The sequence below is a fragment of the Gossypium hirsutum genome, chromosome A05 (genome assembly GCF_007990345.1).
Source record: "Gossypium hirsutum isolate 1008001.06 chromosome A05, Gossypium_hirsutum_v2.1, whole genome shotgun sequence".
In the NCBI taxonomy this organism is placed as follows: Eukaryota; Viridiplantae; Streptophyta; class Magnoliopsida; order Malvales; family Malvaceae; genus Gossypium; species Gossypium hirsutum.
In genome coordinates this window covers 10532173-10555430 of record NC_053428.1, presented here as the reverse complement: position 1 = coordinate 10555430, position 23258 = coordinate 10532173, and the positions used below count along the sequence as shown (strand labels likewise).

At 33.7% G+C, this 23258-nt stretch overlaps 3 protein-coding genes and 1 pseudogene across 3 annotated transcripts; 2 read left to right on the top strand and 2 right to left on the bottom strand.

Annotated features, from left to right (window-relative positions):
• Nucleotides 1–271: 271 nt before the first annotated feature.
• LOC107941158 (probable receptor-like protein kinase At1g30570) lies at nucleotides 272–4844 on the top strand. The gene is made up of 2 exons (XM_041113306.1): nucleotides 272–3565; nucleotides 3803–4844. Exon 1 carries the CDS (start codon nucleotides 998–1000, stop codon nucleotides 3542–3544), a length of 2547 nt encoding a protein of 848 aa, XP_040969240.1. The 5' UTR covers nucleotides 272–997; the 3' UTR covers nucleotides 3545–3565; nucleotides 3803–4844.
• LOC107941159 (GDP-L-galactose phosphorylase 1-like) lies at nucleotides 4647–9451 on the bottom strand (annotated as a pseudogene).
• A 6287-nt stretch (nucleotides 9452–15738) lies between these two features.
• Nucleotides 15739–18949, top strand: LOC107941164 (protein POLLENLESS 3-LIKE 1). The gene is made up of 5 exons (XM_016874705.2): nucleotides 15739–16296; nucleotides 16610–16822; nucleotides 17033–17181; nucleotides 17268–17336; nucleotides 17415–18949. Exons 1-5 carry the CDS (start codon nucleotides 16096–16098, stop codon nucleotides 18727–18729), a joined length of 1947 nt encoding a protein of 648 aa, XP_016730194.1. The 5' UTR covers nucleotides 15739–16095; the 3' UTR covers nucleotides 18730–18949.
• An 86-nt stretch (nucleotides 18950–19035) lies between these two features.
• On the bottom strand, nucleotides 19036–21315 carry LOC107941165 (tubulin beta-5 chain). Its single transcript, NM_001327446.1, is given in 3 exon segments — nucleotides 19036–19878; nucleotides 20066–20335; nucleotides 20910–21315. Coding segments are annotated over 3 exon segments (1338 nt in total). The 5' UTR covers nucleotides 21304–21315; the 3' UTR covers nucleotides 19036–19204.
• Between the last annotated feature and the right edge of the window lie 1943 nt (nucleotides 21316–23258).

Here is a 23258-nt window from a genome sequence, read left to right as displayed (position 1 = left end):
TATTTAAACTACCTTAATCCCGGCGCTGAAAATAGATTCCTTCACTGTAATTGAATTAAAACAATGTTAAGGTTAAAAACGTCTTTCGAATTTGAAATAATTTATATTTTATTTTAACCCTTTCCTTACTGCTATTATATGTATTCCTGTTTTACCGGTATAAGGTGAAAAGGAAGTGACATCGTTAGGTCTTGTATTTGCATTGCAGTTACAACGGCAAGAAACAACAGTTACACAAGTTAGAAAAGAACGATCATTATTTGTTGAATTTAAATTAATAGAATAAAAAATAATTGGCAGATTTAATTATGTCAGAGTCTTGTCTGTATTGAGCAGACAATGGTGAGATGAAGCGAACTTTTCCAATCTGTTTCCAGCAACACCCCATGTTCTAGTTTCTTACTCAGATAACCTTATCACTCTTTTATTTTTTCTTTAATTGATTTTCTCCTAACATTTTCTGTCTTAGTCCTCCTGCTCACCCGATTTGGTATCTTTCTACCAATCATAATCCCATTGCATTGCAGCCCATTAAGTTTTTTCTTTCTTTTCTTTTCTTTTAATTTTCAGCTCAACTTGGTTCAGATCTGGAAGGTTACTTACTTACTTTCATTTTGAGTTGGGCAAGAAAAGTTTCTTTTCAAGGAAAAATTTTCTGGCAGGTTTTTATGCTTTGTTTGAGGGGTTCTCAAGGGGAAAACTCAAATACCCAGACTGGATCCATTGAGGTAAATTGATGTTTCTTGCTCCAAAAGGGGAATGCATGTTGTTCAAGTTGCTTGCTGAGATATAAATCCCAGCTATTTTGTGTTACATTTTGTAGATGAATGAATTCCTTCCTGTCCTGTTAAAGGCTTGATGAAAAAAAGGGAAAAAAAGCTTAGTCACTTGTTTCTTTTATTAGCATTGGTTTGTTCATGCTGTTTTCTTGAGAAAATTATAAATTGAGAGAGAGAGAGAGAAAGGGGTTTAGTTTCTTGAGGAAGGGAGTGTGATAATGGGGAAGGTCCAAGGCAGGGAGTTGTTGCCTTTGCTCCTTGTTGTATTATGTGCAGTTTTTAGAAGCGGTGAAGCTCAGACAAAGTCTTTTCTGATAAATTGTGGTACAAATTCCAGTGTGAATGTGGAGGGTAGAAAATGGGTTGGTGACTTGGCTCCTGATAACAATCTCACCCTTAGTTCTCCTGGTGTTGTTTCCACTACTCCTGCACTAAGTGGTGATACAATCTTTTCTCCACTCTACAGATCTGCTCGGCTTTTCGGTGATGAATTGAACTACACGTTTTATGGCATCCAAGGGAACTATTTCTTGAGGCTTCATTTCTGTCCCTTCTCCTTCGAGGACCATAATGTAAATGAATCTTCTTTCGATGTTGCGGCAAATGGTCTGAAACTCTTAGCACAGGTTAATGTTGTCGGTGAGATTGCACACAAGAATTTGTACCTCCAGAGTTCTGGGAGCAATTTCAGCTCGTTCTCTTTGGTTAAAGAGTATATTTTACCCATCAATTCGAATTCACTTGTGATTGAGTTCACCCCGACAAAAGGATCATTTGGTTTCATTAATGCCATAGAGATGATCCCTATGACTGATAAACTTTTCGCTGATTCTGTCAGTAAAGTGGGTGGAAATGATGTGAACCTGAATCTAAGTGGAAGGGGAATTGAAACTATGTATAGGTTGAATGTTGGGGGTCCGGAGATTAACCCCAATGAGGATTCCGATTATTGGAGAGCATGGGATGTGGATTCTGGATATATGATCACAGCAAATGCAGGTTCTGAAATAAATAACAGTTCTAATGTTACCTATGCTTCTACAAATGACTCTTCAGTGGCTCCTCTTCTTGTGTATGAAACAGCAAGAAGCATGTCTAACACCCAAGTCTTGGAGAAAAGGTTCAATATGTCATGGAGGTTTGAAGTGGATCCCGATTTTGATTACTTAGTCCGCCTACACTTCTGTGAGCTGGTATTTGATAAGCCTAGCCTTAGGATTTTCAGAATCTACATAAACAACCGGACTGCTGCGAATAATTATGACCTTTTTGTGAAGGCAGGTGGAATGAATAAAGCTTATCATCAGGATTACTTTGATGCGGTCTCTTCAAAAATCGACACCCTCTGGATTCAGCTCGGTCCTGACACAGCAGCTGGTGCTTCAGGCACCGATGCTCTCTTGAATGGGCTGGAGATTTTCAAGCTTAGCCGAAATGGAAACCTTGCCCATGTGCAGAGATATAATTCAACAAAAACTTCAAGTCATGCTTCAAGGTTCTGGGTTCTCTGGGTGGGAATTGCTGCAGGTGTAGCTACTGTTGCCATTCTTGCAGTTGCTGTTACGCGTGTATGCTGTTTCTGCAAAAAACGAGGAAAAGAATCAGGTGACACGAAAAACAACAGTAATGCTGGGTGGCGACCATTATTCCTCAACGGTTCTATTTTAAATAGCTCTGCCAATGCCAAGCGATCGTCTAGACTTCAAAATCTAAATGGATCTATGGCCTCCACTGGAGTTGGTAGGCAATTTACGCTTGCTGAGATTCGGGCAGCAACAAATAATTTTGATGAAAGTTTAGTGATTGGTGTAGGGGGCTTTGGCAAAGTATTTAAAGGGGAGATTGGAGATGGCACTCTTGCAGCCATAAAGCGAGCAAATCCACAATCTGAGCAAGGGCTTGCTGAATTTCATACTGAGATTGAGATGCTTTCAAAGCTTAGACATAGGCATTTGGTCTCCATGATTGGATTCTGTGATGAACAAAATGAGATGATCTTGGTCTATGAATACATGGCAAATGGAACTCTTAGGAGTCATCTGTTTGGAAATGATGTCCCGCCATTGACTTGGAAGCAACGATTAGAAGCATGCATTGGTGCTGCCCGGGGACTGCACTACCTTCATACAGGAGCAGAGCGGGGAATTATTCACAGGGATGTTAAAACAACCAACATTTTGTTGGATGAAAATTTTGTGGCTAAAATGTCAGATTTTGGCCTGTCAAGAGCTGGTCCTTCTTTGGAGCATACTCATGTTAGTACTGCAGTGAAGGGGAGCTTCGGATATCTAGACCCTGAGTATTTTCGCAGGCAACAGTTGACCGAGAAATCTGACGTCTACTCTTTTGGTGTGGTGTTGTTCGAAGTTGTTTGTGCTCGTGCTGTTATAAATCCCAGCTTGCCAAAAGAGCAGATAAATCTTGCAGAGTGGGCAATGAAATGGCAGAGACAAAAGTCGCTTGAAACCATTATTGACCCTCATCTGAGGGGAAACTATTCTGCAGAATCAATGGAGAAATTTGGAGAGATAGCAGAGAAATGCCTTGCAGACGAGGGGAAGAACCGGCCTACAATGGGGGATGTTCTATGGCACTTGGAGTATGTGTTGCAACTTCATAAAGCATGGATTGGGTCCAACACCACGGATAATTCCTTCTCAAGCAGTCAGGCCTTGAGGGATTTGGAAGTTAAAGAAGCTGAAAATAGGCCGTTTGATGGAAACTCTGGTTTAGGGGCATCGAACTCTCATGGTGAGCTTGTCTAATAACGGACAGTTGAAGAGCTGGTAATTGTATTCCTTTACAATATAAAACTACTAGTAGCTGAAAATTCTTTTTATTTTTGTTGTATTAAGCTTGAAGAGTTTCCTGGTGTAAGCTCCTTCCCAAGTATGCAGTAAAATGATATAAATCACGTTAATGTTCAATGATTTAATTGGTTTTTACTTTTGTATTATGAGCATGCATGGTTTTTGTTTTGTTCTGTAAAAATAACATCCTAAATGCAATGCTGGAATTTTCAGTTCCCCCCCCCCCCGGCGGCTTTTTAAACTTGTGATGGTGATTTAGAATGGAACGGAAGGGGTACTTTCGCTGCATAAATGTGACGGTGAATTAGAATTGGAACTCACAAAATGTTTGGTTGCCTTGAATGACTATTCCTTACCGGCCCTATTTCGCATGCTACGGTGGCAAGCCTGTTGAGTTGGCCGAATGGGTATTGCTACAAGTTCAAGCATTTATTGAAGTTAAGCTGCAATTTTTATTGCTCGTGACCTGGTTCTTCTTGATAGAGCAAAACGACACTTTTGAGAGGTTGACTGAAGTTGGCAAAGGAGAAAATTTTAAACCAGCTGGAGAGGGAGTATTAGATAATTTAGTTTATCAGATTAAACAATATTGGTCATTTTATTTTTGTATTTTTCTTAGCATACCAGAAATAGTATTTTACTTTTGGGACCAAACTCAAAAGACTTAATGTGAACAAAATTTATCTTCTATTTTTAGTTGATCTCACTTCGTACCTAGAGATAAAATACAACATTACTTTGAAATCAAGGGTGCGAATTAGTTTTCGTGCAAGCTTTTCCAAATGCTATATTAATTATATTGAACAAGTAGTAATGTAAAGCTCTTTTCTTATATCCTTCAAATACTTCAACTGATTTCTCCATTTATCAGCAAAATAAAAGCCATCCTGATCAGCAAAACAACTTCCAAATATAGCATTTGATCCTGTCATCCTCATAAACAAACAAGTCAACCCCTACTACAAGCCTCAGTTCCCAATAGGCAATAGGAGAAAAACAAGATTCCAGTGGCAACATAATTCCACAATATATAAACATGCATTTAAAAACTTTTAGATCAAACATCAAATTTACTGGCAATTCTGCAACAAAGCTGCTTCACCGCTTCAAAATCGTTATCGTCAAGGGAGAAACTGCTCAGTCTATTAATCATGGCATCCTCAGTAACTTGATCAAATTGGTATCTATTCCTGAACAAGAAGTAGCCCCCACATTCCCAGGCTGAGATGGCATGAGAGGCTGCACAAGTTTTCTGTTGGATGGACGGTGAGTTTTCAACAATATTGAATCCTCCAATTTGACATCAAATTTGATAAAACAAACCTACCACAATCTAGACTGTTATGTTCTGAAATTAAAGATGACAAAATCATACACTCATAAGGCTGTTCTGTTTTACATTTTCTGTCTCCTTGTTCTTCATAAATGATGATTGTCTACATATAAAGCTCTACAGATGCTGCAGTACACTATCATGCTTAAAATTAACTATTATAATTTGATGTGACAACCAGTAAGCCTGTCCAGTTAATGATATCAAAACTTTGCTTTCCTGCTAGTATTGCAGATCCCATGATAGGTAAATATATTATGTTCTTAAATAACTAATAAAAATTTGCCACATGTCCATATACTGCCACATCACTAGTGTAATTTTCCTCCCTATTTAGACTATAACCCATCACATGGAATTATATTGACAAGTGATGTTTTTAGTGGGTAATACTAATATAGGACATATTTGCTTCACTCCTCATTTTGCACATCCCATTTACTCTGTTGGTCCAAGTATGATGTTTTCTAAAAATACTTAATAAAAATGTACAGGTCCATACCATACCACATCATAAATGTGGAATCTTTCAACCTTTTAGGCTATAATCTATTACAAGGCAGTGCACCCCATTTTTTATGTGACCTTATATGGACACATAGCATGTTTTTATTTGCTATATATGACATGTCATGCTTTGGCATTACAGAGTTAGATGGATGTTTGATTAATCAATTTCAATTACATATTTTCAAAATTTAAAACTATTGAATATTTTACTATAACTGAAAGTAAAAAATTGCACGACTAAACTAAAATTTTAAAAAACAACAGCCTAGACAAGGTAGAAATAACTAACTACACAGTCTCCATTTTAGCTATAACAATGAAATGTGTGTGCGCGCAATAAAACTAATAAGATCAAGTTTCAGCAGTAGGAGATAGATCTACAAGCTATGAACAAACTTACTTACCTGAAGAAACAAAAAAATCTTTTTGCCAGAATCAGAAATCATCAGATTATATTGAATGTTCTTTTCCTCTAACTGAAAACATATCTCAGAAATAGCTGCAGCCAGTATTTTGAGATTTTGTGTGGTCTGGAAAGAGAGGGTTTTAATAGGATAGTCTATGATAGAACATATGTGAATCCCTCTCCTACCACTAGCACCAAATAAAGTACCTGCAGGCCTGAACTCCACAGGTAAAGGGTGAGGGAAGTAGCAAGCCTGCAACATCAAATAAGAGAACCATGATAGCTATAAGCATGCATCATGTACAAAGAACGTACATAGATACTAAAAGAAGAAACATGCAAACATCGATTTGACAGTGCAGTGATCATCCTCAAGACTGAAAGAACCACCGCTTACAACCAAGAGTGGAAGTATCCAAAACATTAAACAAAAAGAACTAAGTCTCAGTGGTAACTTTTAGTAACTAAATTTGCTTATCAGTAACCAGAGAGAGAGACATAACTAGATGAAGGTAAGAAATATTTAGAAATATAATCCTCGAACTTTGAAGGCAAAACAACAAAACAATCTGTGAGTTCAACAATAACATGAAATATAAAGCAAAATAGAAGAACCAGAACTGAATTCATACCTCAAAATATACACCAGAACGATTAGGTATATAGCAATTGTAGAATATGCGAAATGATTGGTTATTAATTTCTGCAGCAAGCCTTGTGATTATTTCAGTGGATCTTGCATCGAGGAAACGATAAAGTCTGTTTGAGGCGCAAGGTACCAGATAGACGTGACCATATTCAATAGGGGTTACCTAAAAACCAGTGCACAAGGATTAGAAGAATATAACTTAAACTGACTGATTACGTTGACATATCTTATCACCTATAATAAATATAACAGCCATTAAGATCAGGGATGCAGAAAGGGAAGTCTACTGGTCTTCTTGGGCTACATAACTGTAAATTTCAATATTTTCTTGTTCTCTTACCAAAGCACGCTAAAATATGATGGATTGAGGCTTAAAATACAGGAAGAGAACTCCAATGCCACAAAAATAGAAGCTTTCTTGGAAAATCATGAACAAAAGAAGGGACTGAAACCTAATGAAGATTGACATGGCTGTTATCAAGGTAGATACACAATTCATTCACGGGGAACGTGGTTCAGACTTGATATAAGGACGCCACACCCAAGTCAATGAGGATCCAAGTATTCAAGCAACATTTACACATTTCTAGTATATCTGTTACGTGGAAGACCCTAAACACTCTAGGTCCCTCGTGTTGAAAGAAAAGATTAGAAGGAAACAAATTTCTTTTCCAGACAATAGTTTTGAGCATATATCACAATATTGATAATATGGGTATATATACCATCTTCACACAGGAACTAAACTTACAGTCAAAAGTTAAGCAATACCAGAAGCTGAAGGAATAAGCTCAGATTTTGCCTTCTTACTGTTGGCAAGACAAAAAAGTAGTTCCTCTTGGTGTTTCACACAGTCAAACGCAAAAGGATCCAATTCATGGAGTGTATTGCCCTCAGATTTCGAAAGATGATCTGTTATCTGCCCTTCATTCAGTTGACAAAGAAACTTCATCTTTCCAGTAACAACCTATATAATGCAACACAGAAATTATGTGTACTACAGTAATTCCAACTTTACAGAAAAAAAGGAAAAGAAAAGAAAAGAAGATAGAAACAGGTAGGTATAATACTTTAATTTCTGAGGTTGTCACATCATACTTGAAACAATCTTTCAACATCCGATCTTCCCACTGCCAAAGTAACAAGAAAGATGAATAAAGGTGATAGATAGACCTCAACAAGTATGCTTTACATTTGTTCTATACCTGAGATAGCAGAACAGCATCCAATATATTTTGTTCTTCCTCAATGATGCATGAAATACCTTCAAATGAAGTGTCTTCCTCAATAGATTGGCTACCGAAGCAGTAAATAGGGAAATTCATACCTGAAAAAATTTCTGAAGATTTTCAAAACAAGATTGGAGAAAAAATATATATATATAAATATCCTAAGAGTCCAATGAACAACTCACCCTTTCAGCCTGTTCTAAAATTATATAGCTATAACATCTATTTGTGCACCAGATTAAGAAGAAAATTCTGTTCTTTATTCCAATGTAAATGGAATTGTATATCTATTCGCTTAGATATCTAGGAAGCTATGCTGTATGGGAAAATGCCAAACATTAGCATGCCGCCTAATTTGATGAAGGGCAGCAACTGTATTAAGCTTACTAGACTCCTACTCTCAAGAGGAACTAAAATGCATGGGACATGCATACATCATAAATAATGCTAATCAATAAAGAATTTGACTTTTGCTTCTAGGGTAAGAAGCAAGCCTTTATACACTAAAATACTGCATATTAGCCAAAAATTACTAGATTCAAGGTCTTTTATTTTACATCGTACCTTCTAAAAACATATGTAACTACGAGTAGAAAGCATCAAAATCTGACAATCACATATTGATTTTCTCCGAGAACGCTTTTCTTTCAGATATTTTCTCCATTGAATTCAATAAATGAAGAGAGAAGAAAACAAAAACAAAGACAAAGTAATAACTAACCTTGAAGAAACGAGAAAGAATCTTCTAGCTGCTTAGACTTTCCATTCTTCGCTAGAAAGCTTTTATATTCAAGCCATTTCACAGTAACCATCTGTATAAAAGTAGTCCTAATTCCTAAAACAACAATAAAACACTATAGCTCCACTCACAGCTTTACAGATGCTTGTATCAGCACCCACCACCAGCAAGGTAAGTAAGATCCGCGGGATGCCCACCAGCTGAAGGTAGGGCACCACGACCACCGTGAAATGAAGGGGATGCAATCAAGAATTTAGGAAAAGCCTGCATACACTCTTTGCCCCTTCTAATTTTTTCACAAGGTTCTCTCCTTAGTGCCGTTGTTAGATGAACAAAGCTAGCCCAAAACGGACCAGCGGATCCACTCCTCTCCTCCAAAGTCTTTTCCAAGGGCCAAAAACTGAAAACTATAAGACACCAGATCAAACACAACTCTAAGATACAATAAACAAAAAATAGAAATAACAAAAAATAGAAATAAACAATCATCGTATGATTCTGAAAAATATTCCGTTAACAAAAATGTCTAAAATCAGCAAAAATAGTAGAAAAAAGCCACAGTATAATATTTGTATACATAATTACTTAAACAAAAGGAACTAATCATAAAGAAACTTAACTTTTGGTACATCATTCAGCCAAAATTTGCATTCTAATTTAGCCTCCCTGAAAACCCTAAAATAAAAATTACCTTTGCAGCAAAAGAAACCTGTAAGAGAAAACATTGACCACAGGCATTCCAAACCAATCGCAAAAGTTTGATATTAATATCATTAGTCAACGCCAAATCCAGTACACAAAATACATCCACGCCTTCAATCTTCATATTTATGACAAAAAAATTCCCAACAAATAGAAGGAAAATTTCAATATATTCAATAAAGTGCAAAGCAGAATCTTCAACAAATTCAAAATATTATTATGGAAATATCAGATTTTTAATTTTATAAAGTTCTATATGAGATAGAAAGAAAGTGAAATTAAATTTAAAAATGAAAGAAAAAAAGAATTAGGAATTACACAGCTTGGACGGTATCGCCGCCTTTCGCTGTCCTTTTCTTTCAGTCTAGTAATTTGATTCGGAATTGCTGACTTCTATAAAATGAAATCCTCAGTTTCGTTTTATCGAATAATAAGATAACACGTGTCATTACTGTTTAGGAAAATGAAAATGACCAAGACGCTACTGTAAGGATAATACGCTCGAAATTTAGTTTGATTTATTAATCCATGTTTATTTTTATTTTTTTAATTACAATACAAGGGTAAAATCTGAGCAATAAATACACAACACGACTTGAACTCAACCCACATCTGAGCGATGAATATTCTTGACCATTATACCATCATATAATGTTCATATATTGATTGATATATAAATTTATCCGTTGATAATATTAATTAAAATTGGTGACAAATAATTATATTTGAAATACCATATCTTATATTCGATAATTAGATATTACAAAAGATTATATGTTAACATATATATAATTATGTAATTAGTGATATTAATAGAATTTTACTTAATAAACATTCAATTCAAACACCGGTTTATAACTAATCTTATTTAAATAATTTTATATATTTTAATTTATAAAATTTATTCATATTATTTATAAGTTTAATATAAATTAGAGATAAATATTATTATTTGAACAAAATAAAATATAGAAAAATGAACTTAAATAAATTCAAATAAATAGTGATGAGGTGATTTTGACAATTTTATAATAATTTTAAATACAAAAAATACAATTTAATATTATACTATTATTTATAAAAACAATCCGATTCTTTACCTAAAAAAACTTAAAACTCATAAGTTAAATAATAATTTAATACCATAAAAGATAAAATTTAAATATAGTTTAAAACATTAAAACTCTTTTAAAGTAGAATTAAAATAATTTATTTAAATTAAAAAAAAAAGGTTATAACAGTTAAGATTAAAATTCAAAACTGTTTAAACTAAAGTTTACTTTAAAATTCACTTAAGATCGGAATTAGAATACAAGGTTTTAAGAAGTGTAAAAATATTAATTTTATATGATTAAAATATCACACCTAAAATACTTTATAAATATTGTTTTAAACATTTTTAATACTAATTATAATATGTTTACAATATAATAAATACATATTTAAATTATTAAATAACATAGTTAAAATGGTTCTATTTTCAATTAGAATTAAAAGAATTAATTTAAATCATAAAAAAAATAAAATATTTAATTTAAAACATGTTTAAAGAAATTACTATTAATATCAAAATTAGAATAAAATTAGTATAAAATATTTTTAATATGTTGTAAAAATTAAAATTATTTAAGCACTATATAAAAACCCTAAACATAGATTACGAAGATTTATCAATAATATTTCATTTATTCAATCAATCAATGGGTTGAGATAAAAAAAATTTTAAAATTTTAAAAAAATTATACATCGCAAGGATAAAAAGTTAGTCATATATATAATCATGTAATATTTTAATTGAAAAGTTAATAATATTAACTATCTGAACTAGTTAATAACATTATAAAAATATTAAATTAATTAATAATATTATAAAAATATAAAGACCAAAATATGTTAGAAATCAGAGTATAAGGATTAAATCTCAAATTTAAGCATATTAAAGTGACCAAAACTAAAAATTAGCCACTTTTATATGTTAGAAATTGAAGTATAAAGATTAAATATCAAATTTAAACATATTAGAAGGGCCAAATTTGAAAATTAGCTACTTTTATAAAATGTGAAAAAAAAGAAAGAAACGTGGTGAGTGTGTGACTTATGTCTTGTAGGTAGAAGATCCTTTGGAGCTTACTTAAATATATAGGTATAAATTTTCAAAAAAATTAGGTTTGAGTATAAAAAATAGGTATAAAGATAAATTTAGTCAATAATATTTATCCATTTTACCATTTCAGTTTTTATTTTTTGGGGTCACGTCAGCCATTAACTTTTAAAAATTAGTGAAATTATTATTTTTGACAAAAAATTGATTGAATTGTTAAAATTTTAATGGTATTGATATGGTAGTTAGTATGACAATTTATACATACTTCACTATTAGAATGGATACATTTTCCAAAAAATAAACTTTTTTAAAGTTTGTTGAATTTTTTTTTAATTTTTTTAATTATATGTGGTTTATCATGCAAGTGCTCACATTAATGTTAATAAAATTTTAATAAATTAATCAATTTTTCCATCCAAAAAAAAGTCATTTGATTAAAATTTGAAGATTAAAACTCAAAGTGATAAAAATTTATGGACCAAAATGATAAAATGAGTAAATATTAAAGGTTAAATTTATAGAAAAATTGTTGAACGAAAAAAATAGTTTTTTTTAAAGAATTTATTCTTTTAAAATATGAGTTGAGTTATTTTTACACATTCATAATGTAACGGCCCAAATTTCAGTGATATCGGAACAGTGATTTGAGATCACTAAATCCGACAAGTATGTTTAAAAATTTAATAAATTAATAATTATGAGTCAAGTGTGAATTTAGAAGAATTTTGAATTAGTGAATTTTGTGTAAAAAAAAAAGAGAGAAAAGAATTTAATAAGTAAATTGGGTCTAAAACAAGGTATCGAGACCTCGAATTCATAAACCGAGCCATAAATATTTTTAGAAATATTTATGGAGTGTAAATAAGTTAGTATTAAAGTTTCGTCAAGAAATTTTAAGATTTCGGTAGTTAATTAGGTGAAAAGGACTAAATTGAACTAATTGTAAAATTGTGAGATGTGATTAAATAGCTTAAGTATTTAAAAAGATGGATTTAAAGAACAATTAGACCCAAAGGTTAATGGCTGGACGGTTTGGGTATGAAATAAGCAAGAAAACAATGTGAACAAGGGGCAAAATTGGAAATAGCATAAAAGTTAGTAATTAAATAATGATGTAATTGAAAAATCTAGACATTTTCTTCATCTTTCTCAGCCAGAAACGTCGTACCAGGTCTCCTATGCTGGTTTTTCATATTTTTACACCATGTAAGTTCAATTTTTACTATTTCTTAGTAATTTTTATGTTTTGGTGACTTTTACAATTAGGTCCAATCATCTAATTCATTAGTTTTTGATTTGGTGGGTGAAATTGGAAGTTACCCTGGCTGAGTAAGGGTAGTATATGATGAATTATTATGAAATTGAAGTTCTAATTTCATATTAAGGTTGTTTTATTAAGTCATTTTGATAGAAAATGGTATTTAGGACCTAATTGTGAAAAAGTTGTGAATTAGATGTTGGTGTTGAAATTGAGAATATCAAAGGTTTTGAAATAATTTATAATGATAAAATAAAGTGTTAATTGAGAAAAAATTAGTTCAATTGATGGGTGAATTGAGTAGGGACTAAATTGTAAAAATTGTAAATTTTAGGGTAAAAGTGTAATTTCGAAATTTGAACAACATAAATTGTGAAGTGAAGTAGAAATCAAATAAATGCTAATGAGTAGAAATAATTTATATTATAGATAAAGAGAAACGAGATTCAAGTCGTGATCGAGGGAAAAATAAAGTTTACGAGGAATAGGCTCGATTGCTAATATTTTATATCGAGGTAAGTTCATATGATTTTTAATAATGCAATGTGTAATTTAATGTTTTGAAATGAAAATTTCATGAATGATATAGTATATTATTGTATATAAAATGTCATTAAACTGTGATAATTGTAAAATGATATTTGAATAAAAGTACAAATTAAATGGAACAACGGACTTGAGTACTTTCATTCAGTGACTAAGACGAATTGATGGAAAAGACCATGGTTGGACCATGGCAGCATGTGAAATGTGATTTCCGTATAAGACCATATCCGGGATATGGCATCGGTGTGATATGTGCTACTGTATAAGACCATATCTGGGATATGGCATCAGTGTGATATGTGATCCGTATAAGACCATGGCTGGGCTATGGCCTCGGTATGTGATATGTGACTATGTGCAAGACCATAATTTTACTATGGCATTGTGATAATGAGGTACTCAATTCCGTAATTGTTCCCTAATTTGATTATGATCAAAAATGTAAAATGGCCCGAAAAGATTAAGAATTGGTGAATACTATGAAAATGACACGATTTGGAATAAGTTCTTGATACTTGATGACATTGAGATTATGGATCTATGCTTATGAAGCATAATTATGTGTTCTTACCATGATGGATGAAATGATATTGTATGGATTTAGTGAATAATAGTGGTGAATGAATAAATATGGCCTTGGCAGTTTTGGATTACTGCAGTAGTGTAACTTTTGAAATTCACCATAAATTGTGGAAATTGAGTTAAGGGCTGAATAAAATATGAGATTAAAGCCTGATGAGTCTAGTTTCATATAGAGGAAACGGTGCATGCAATTGGATTTTATGTTATAAGATATTTAAATTGTTGTGAGACAGAGTTTGAATGACTTCGAGATCCCCTGTTCTGATTTTAGAAAATCATTAGAAATTGTACAATTGTGGTGTTTTATCTTAAAAGCATGTTGGTAATTGCTTATTAATTTCATATGGACTTACTAAGCATTTATGCTTACTCCCTCCTTTTCATTCCTTATAGTTTTGACAAGCTAGCTCGGAAATCGGGAACGGTCGGAGGCCCACTCACACTATTCGTATACCATCTTGGCATAATGGCTTGTATATTTTGAGTATGGCATGTATAGCATTATAATCATTTTGCATATATGGTCTTATGATATGGTTATTGAGTGGTATGGAAATGCTTGGTAATGATTAGCCATTGGAATGGCTAATCATGATCATATTTGGTGTTATGTATGTCAAATTGCTAGCTAATCCATGGAAACCATGAAATAGGTAAAATTTACCATAAAATAGATTCAGACAGCAATAGAGATGAGAATTTGAAAAATCACTAAAAATAGTAGAAATGGAATTAAATAATGAATAAGTTATGGAATCGAAGCTTGATGAGTCTATTTTCATATGGAAGAAGCGAAACAGGTATATGATCTATATTTTATGAGATGCTTAAATTTTTGTGAAACAGGGCCAGAGCGATTTCTGGATCCCCTGTTCTGAATTTGGAAATTCACCATAAATTTTAAAAAGATAATTAGAAGTCATGCTTTATATGTACAGATTCCTTATTGAGTCTAGTTTTATTAGAAACAAACTACATAGTCATTTAAGCTCTGTACAGGGAGATATCTGATTCGTAATACACAAAGGTCAGAGTAGTCGAACCCTGAAACATGGGAGACTTTAACTAATAAACTGTACTAATTGGCCCAACCAAAAATTCTAGAAAAAAATTAGTAGATAGATATATGAGTCTAGTTTCAGGAAAAATTTACGGAATTGGATTTTGAGTTTCAGAACTCGAGATATGAATTTTTAAGCAACTATGACGCAGTTGGACAGCTTATCCGAATTTGTTTAAGTGCTCAAATAAGTTTAGTAATGCCTCGTGCTCGACTCCGGCGACGGTCTCGGGTAAGGGGGCGTTACACATAATCAATAAGTGGGATTAGCTTTTTTATACAAAACTTTAGGTTGAATCACTCTCCTGCTCAAATTTGATAGTTTTAAATTATATAGTTTAAATTTTTAATTTTTTAAAGTTTTATTTTATTTTTTCAATAAAATCAAGGTGACCTAAAAATGTTTCAAATTGAGATTCAAATTCCAAAGAGATTAGAATGAGAGAAAAGAAATAATAAACAAGTAAAAAGTAAATTATCAAAAAATAAAAAATAAAAAAGACATAATAATAAATTTAGCTCATAATGTTTTATAATTTTATTACTTTAGATTTATTTATTTTTCCTTTGGATTATTTTGATCTTTAATTTTTAAATTTTAATCAAACTATTATTTTTTGAACATGATAAACTTATTGAACCTTTAAAAGTTTTTTTTTTGTCAGAATTATTAAAAGTTTAATCACATTAATCTGGCAGCTCATATTATCAACATAAATATTTTTAAAGAAAATTGTATAAACTTTTTTAAATTTTATAAAGTATAGCGCAGGACTACCACATAGATTATCATATGGCTGCCATTAAAATTTTAATAGCTCAGTAAGTTTTTTACTAAAAAAAATTAAATTTATTAAAATTTGAAAGTTAAAAGTCAAAATGATAAAATAATTTTAGGATCAAAATGACAAAAGAGTTAAACATTAGGGCTAAACTTGGTATTATGCCATAAAAACCCAGTAAAAAGTAAGTGAAAGCCACTGTAAAACCCCAACGGCTAGTAATTATATAACGGCTATTTCCTTTTTGATTGTCATCCGATTTCTCCTCCCAAAACGAATTATCATCATCATCACCGTCTTCACACTTTTTCTCTTTCAATTTTCTCTCTCAGTTTCTAAATGTTTCCGGGAATCTTTTATCAAAGTATCGACAGAAACTATCAAGAGATAAAGTGGCTTTCCCTTCCCTAAATCCCACCACAAGAGAAAATTGAAGAGATACTCAACAGCATTGATCCAAATTAATAGACTCTTTTCCTTTATTTACAATAGTAATAGTAGCGTTAGTATATTGATCGAAAATCCTTCTTTTCGACTGATAGAAACACTTTCTTGGAAAATCTTGAAAAGGGTTTGGAGATTTTGGTGAGAAAAAACAGATAATCGATGTGGTCAAGCGACAAACACTGTCCAGCGAGGGGTTTCTTGACCCCACAGCCGCCTGCATGGAAGAAAATACAGTCCACCACCGTCTTGCCAATGTCAGAGAGGAAAAGAATTTCGCCTGCCAACAATGGCGATTGCTTTCATGTCATTCACAAAGTGCCAGCTTCTGATTCTCCTTATGGCAGGGCAAAGCACGTCCAGGTTAATTACGCCATTTCCCATTATCAATATCGTAAATGATATTATCTTTTTCCTTCCATTTTTCTTCTTACTGTTTCCTGGATATTTTCTTGATTACTGGTTCTTTTGCATGGGTGAATCCCCTAAATTTTCCTGGTATCTGAGATGATCCAATTCCTTTTTTCTTGTTTCTTTCTGTTTCCCCCATTGGCCGTATAACTGGAAATCCAAGTTGCATGTGACCTTACAGGTTACTAGTTTAGGCTTTAGAATTCCATGTGAACTTACGTTGCTCTTTTTTTAATTTTTTTTTTTTTGGATTTTGGGTGCACAGTTGGTAGACAAGGATCCCAGTAAGGCCGTTTCCCTGTTCTGGGCAGCCATTAATGCTGGAGATCGTGTTGATAGTGCATTGAAAGACATGGCTGTTGTGATGAAACAATTGAATAGATCTGATGAGGCTATTGAGGCAATCAAATCTTTCCGGCATCTTTGCCCTTATGATTCTCAGGAGTCTCTTGATAATGTCCTTGTTGAACTCTACAAGGTACCATGCCAATCTTTATCTTCAAATGTTTATTTGTTTCTGTTGAGCTTAGTTTTCATTTGCTTGTTAGTAAACTGAGTGCAGATTAATGAGTAGTTCAGATTAAGGATCATAATGCCATAGCTAACTGGAGTGAATGGAAATGTATGAAGATACAAGAGGATTTTGAAAATTTCAGAGAAATAATATTATGATGATATGTTGTTGCAGAGGTCTGGAAGGGTTGATGAAGAGATTGAAATCCTTCAGAACAAACTGAGGAACATCGAAGAAGGAACCATTTTCGGTGGGAAGAAGACAAAGATTGCAAGATCTCAAGGGAAGAAGATTCAGATTACTATTGAACAAGAGAAATCAAGGTGGGATATATTACATGCATTCCTACCCTTTATTCTCCTCATCCTTTCAACTCATATTTTCTTCAAATCTATCTTATGTTTTATAGGATACTAGGGAATTTGGCCTGGGCCTATCTCCAGCAACATAATTATGGAATTGCTGAACAACATTACAGGTATAGTATGGTGTGCTATGTTTATATTTTTTAAAAGTGTATATACATGTATTTGACATTGAGTTTGTATCATCACAGAAAAGCTTTGTCTCTGGAACCAGATAAGAATAAGCAATGCAACTTGGCAATATGCTTGATGCACATGAATAGGCTCGGTGAAGCGAAATCACTGCTCCAGGATGTTAAAGTTTCAGCTGGAACTGAAGAGATGGATGAATCTTACTCCAAATCATATGAACGTGCTATGGAAATTCTTATGCAAGTAGAAACGCAGTCAAAGTTAGAGCCGGCAGGGGCACAGGAACCGGAAAAAGGGAATGCAACTCGAAGATGTTTGACATCATGCAGGGATAGAAGTTTGAAGGAAGCTAGCGTTTTCCTTCCTAGAAATGGTGATAATATCCCTTGGTGTATTGAGAAGAATGGTAACTTGTCTGGATATGATGACACAACAAGTTCACAATGCACACCCATTGGACTGAAAGGTAGTTTGCAATGTTCTCCACAAACCATGTTGAGTGATAAGTGGAGAAAAGGCTCCTATTTCGAAAGCCCGAGTGAAGGGTCTGTGTATTCCAGCAGCAAGCTGAAGGAAAGCTGGAGGTATTCAGCTGGACAAGAAGTAGGTTCTGCTAATAAAAACACTTATGCTTCCTTGGCAGCCAGTAGGAAGAACTCGGAAAAAGTTTTGTTAACCCAACCAAGACGATGTTCATGGGGTTTCAACACTGCAGATCAGAGGAGAGGAGGAAGATGGGGAGAAGATACAGTTAGAAATTCGATTCGGAAGCTCTCTTTTGAGCAAACTGCAACCACTGAAAGTGTGCCTTCACCTTCGATCCAGAAACTTAAAGAAGAACCACTTAGTTCAAGTAATGCGAAGTCTGAAAACTATTCTGCAGTTGGCCTAGGGGAAGAGGAAGCTCAGGAAGGCTTATCTGGAGTTCTATTCACTCAGCCAAGAAACTCTTTGTCATGGCTAAATAATAGAGATCAAAGAAGGGCAAGATGGACTGAAGAATCCTTTGGCGGTTCATTTAGCAATCTATCAAGCAGTGTGACTACTCATTCTGTGCAAAGTCTTAATGTAGAACCATTGGTTTCTTCTAAAGATGAATCAGAAATCGGAATGGAAAAACCGGCAGATGCTGCACCGAATAAGAAAACCTGGGCAGACATGGTTGAAGAGGAAGAAAAGGATGAATTTCTCAATGATGAAAATCTGAATTCCAACATAATTTATCAACATCCTGATCGTTCTAAGCATCATATTGAGAATATAACTCAACAGCTAGAATCATTTGGTGTGAAGGGTGGATATAACGCATCAGCAAACACTGTTTCATCGAGGAGGAATCGGCTTCAGGTTTTCCGGGACATAACCAGTACATGAAGGTTATTTCATTTAGGCTGTTATGTAGCCAGCTTTAGTTTGATGGTGTGTGATTTTTTACTCTTTGAACTTGTTTTTATGAACCCAGCTCAGCTTTTCTGCCACAGCCACTTTTAGTTCTCGTATATCTTTAGCTTCTATTCATTTTATGTTGTAAAGAAGCATTGTAATTGAAATTCTAATAGTTAATGAGAATTTGAATGACTAGTTGGCTTTAGAACTACAAATTCTTAACATCACTTCAAAAAAATTAAGTTTTATTTCTTAAATATAAAAAGAAATAGTATTTGACAAAAAATATGTCCTTCAAATCTTATCATTCATCATAAGCTTTGGAAGCAAATGCAGAGACACAAGAAATCAATCCATCAAAGATACAAGGAAGAACCCACAACAACCATACATATTATGTTATGTCAATCTTGATTTGACAACATAAACATCACCCAAGAAACATATACATATCGTTATTCACTCAAGCAGCTTCCTCTTCTTCTTCCTCTCCTTCCTCATACTCGTCGTCAGCAGTTGCATCCTGGTATTGCTGGTACTCTGCAACTAAATCATTCATGTTGCTCTCAGCTTCCGTAAACTCCATCTCATCCATTCCCTCACCAGTGTACCAGTGCAAGAAAGCTTTCCTCCTGAACATAGCTGTAAACTGCTCACTAACCCTCCTAAACATCTCCTGAATCGAAGTTGAATTTCCGATGAAAGTAGATGCCATTTTCAGACCCTTAGGTGGGATGTCACACACGCTAGACTTCACATTGTTAGGGATCCACTCAACAAAGTATGACGAATTCTTATTCTGGACATTAATCATTTGTTCGTCAACCTCCTTAGTGCTCATCTTACCCCGGAACATTGCAGAAGCAGTTAGGTAACGCCCATGGCGTGGGTCAGCAGCACACATCATGTTTTTGGCATCCCACATCTGCTGAGTCAGTTCAGGAACAGTCAGGTTCCTATACTGCTGTGATCCTCTGGATGTCAAGGGTGCAAAGCCAACCATGAAGAAGTGTAATCGAGGGAAAGGGATAAGGTTAACCGCCAGCTTACGGAGATCAGAGTTCAGCTGTCCAGGGAACCGTAGACAGCATGTAACACCACTCATGGTAGCAGAGATGAGGTGGTTAAGGTCACCAACTGAGACAAGTTAAAAGAAGAATCAATTGATGGGCAGATCGTATATACTTGGGAAATTGATTCCTTTGCAAGGAGCCAATAAATGTTTTTGAAGAAGTGTGGGAAGGAAATACCAGTTATAACCCAATCCACAGAAACAAATATGAAAAAATAAACTAGGCATTTGGAATGACAAATCAAAACTTACAGGTAGGAGTGGCGAGCTTGAGGGTGCGGAAGCAGATGTCATAAAGAGCTTCATTGTCCAACACCATGCATTCATCAGCATTCTCAACAAGCTGATGAACAGAAAGGGTAGCATTGTATGGTTCAACAACTGTATCGGATACCTTGGGCGAAGGGAAGACCGAAAATGTCAACATCATGCGATCTGGATACTCCTCCCTGATCTTGGAAATAAGAAGGGTTCCCATTCCAGATCCAGTACCGCCACCCAATGAATGACAAACTTGAAAACCTGCGCAAAGGCACATAAAAGTGAGATACGAAAGCAGACATGTCCGTTTTCCTTTCCCACCCCCTTTCTGGTGAACTTTCTGAGACTACGAAGTAACAAAGCCAGTCAACATCAACCATAGACAAGGTTGATATTAAACATAATTGCAGGAAACGTAATAAAATGTGTTGGATAATCAAGTTAAATGGAATTATAGAGGACGACGCTTGCAACAAATGTTATCTATACAAACACAAACCAACCATATTGCAACCACAGTCACTTCAAAGCAAGACAGGTGAAGATGAAATTCAATTCCTCCAATCAAGACAACGAAAGAATTTCAACGATTTAAACAATTTGTTTCTTATTTTTAACAATTTTACTTTGAAATAGTAACGTTCGATAGGTATAAAAGAGAACATATAATCTGCACTGCAAAAATGCTATCGGCTCAATGAACCCAAGATCAAGAACAGACCCAATTTTAGAAAGCAAAAAAGAAAAAAAAAAAGGACAAATACGAGAAATTTAATGTAAAACCGAATAAAATATATCCGGAAAAGAGGGTAAAAGTTATAGGGTTGAAAGATACCCTGCAAACAATCACAATTCTCCGCCTCTTTTCTGACAACGTCTAGAACAGAATCAATGAGCTCAGCTCCCTCGGTATAATGACCCTTGGCCCAGTTGTTGCCAGCACCAGACTGACCGAAGACAAAGTTATCGGGACGAAAGATCTGGCCGAAAAGACCGGATCTGACGGAGTCCATAGTGCCAGGTTCAAGATCCATGAGAACAGCGCGAGGGACATACCTACCGCCACTGGCTTCATTGTAGTAGACATTGATACGCTCCAGCTGGAGATCGGAGTCACCGTTATACTTTCCAGTGTTGTCGATTCCATGCTCATCGCATATGACTTCCCAGAACTTAGCCCCGATCTGGTTCCCACATTGGCCTCCTTGGATATGCAAGATTTCCCTCATTTTTTCTTCACAAGGTTTTCTGATTTGCTCTTCGTTTCCGTGGGAAAGATAAAGAAGGGTGATGGGGGGGATTGATGAAAATGATTTCCTTCGCTTTTTGTTGGGAAATGTGAGGACGGGAGTGAAGATTGGAAAGCGAAAAAAAAACTGCGTTGGCTAATTATCACTATGCTTTTAATAGATGAACTTGAAGGGGACAGACGGATAACATTGTTATGACAAAACAGAACAAAAATTGTAATAACTAATAACAAATTCTACAAATTCCTTTTTTTTAATAAATAAAAATTGTTTATCATTTTTTTCTCTTCAATAAATTGGAATAAATAAAGGTTGATGTTTCAGTTTCTATGTTAATTTTTTTTAGATTACTAGATTTTTATCATTATTATTTTGGATTTAAATATCATAATATATGAATTATATTTTAATTTATTTTAATCTAAATTTAAATATAGTCTGATCTTTAGTTTAATATGATAAATTTTAGTTCTTATTCAATTATTTTAATATGTAAAAAATCGATAAAAATAATTTATTCAACAATTTACATGTAGCAAATTAACATCAATAATTCAAATTCATATATATACAAACACATGAATTAATTTAGTAATTTTTATAAAATATTAAAATTTATCTCTTTATTTCTCAATTTTTATAAAATAAAAATATAAAATTCATAATTAAACCTTTATTTAAAATTATTGGATTGGACTAATCAAGTCCAAAATTTTGAATAAATAGTTATTAATTAAATACGTATAAAACTAATTTATTTTATTAAAATATGATAAAAATGATTTTACCTAATAAAAATTGATTATGTATATATATTAGAAAATTTTTTATTTACTCTACAGTCTACACGTTAAATCTTCATCTTTTCTATTTAGAATGTCAAAACCCATAAAATCCAATTACCGCCTAGTTAGAAAGCTCTTTTGCTCCCTAAATTGCATTTCAATACAAAACCTCTTTTTTGACACGTGTAAAGAGTTGAGGGTGGCTAATAGCCAAACCCTCCATTGTAAATATCCCTGATATCCTCCATCAAGGAGAGACTACTAGCCAAAACTCTTATCAAAATCTTTACCCTAGATTAGCTATTTCCACGGCCTCCTACCATCGTATGGAATGTCACATCTTCCTCCATCACATACTTTGTATTAGCAATTCGGTGCAATGAGCTCATATAGTTCATTATGAATAGTATAATAAAAGAAGAAGAGATTACCTATACAACTATTTCACCAATTACACTTTCTTAAATTTCTTAAGTATTTATTTTAAACCAAGTTCAAAATTCAAGGATCCTTTAAACATCATCTTTGATAAAGTCGAATTGACTTAAAGAATAAATCATGTTCTGTGGATTTTAGGGCAATATAGACCACAAAACAAAAGATTGTAAGTGCCATAAAAGAAGCAATAAGGCATGAATAACTTCAAGCAATAATAGGCGAGACAAATCTTGAGGAAAACGACCTATAATTGGTGTAACACATATGATCGTGGAAGAACTACCTCTAATACTAAGGGTAAAGCTAACTTAAGAAACATTATTACAATAAACCTTGTAAAAAAAAATCCTCGCCAAACCCAAAAATGTCAGGTCAATTTCAATGAGATAGATGAAGAGACTGCAAGATGAAAATGGTTAACGATAAGGGGCTAAATTGAAAAAGTTGTTAAGTTGAGAAAATATAAAATGGGTATAATAATAAGAGAGAGGTAAAAATTGAGATGAAAAGCAGTGTTAGTGGAAGATGAAATGAATAATTTGAAGTAGTGGTGAGCTTGGATAAAAAAGGAGGGACTAAATTAGAAGTGGACAAATGTTAGCGAAGATCAGATTGAAAACTTGAGTTGAGTTGAGTGCCTTGGATGAGTTAGAATTGACAGATGAGTCCAATGGAGGAGATTGGCGATGAAAGAAAGGTTGATTAAGAAGG

Excerpts from the sequence above, each read along its gene's own strand:
- LOC107941158 (XM_041113306.1), top strand. The coding sequence starts at position 998 with ATGGGGAAGGTCCAAGGCAGGGAGTTGTTGCCTTTGCTCCTTGTTGTA.
- LOC107941164 (XM_016874705.2), top strand. The coding sequence starts at position 16,096 with ATGTGGTCAAGCGACAAACACTGTCCAGCGAGGGGTTTCTTGACCCCA. Across the intron at positions 16,297-16,609 it reads GCAGGGCAAAGCACGTCCAG|TTGGTAGACAAGGATCCCAG; the intron begins GTTAATTACGCC and ends TTGGGTGCACAG. Across the intron at positions 17,337-17,414 it reads ATTGCTGAACAACATTACAG|AAAAGCTTTGTCTCTGGAAC; the intron begins GTATAGTATGGT and ends GTATCATCACAG.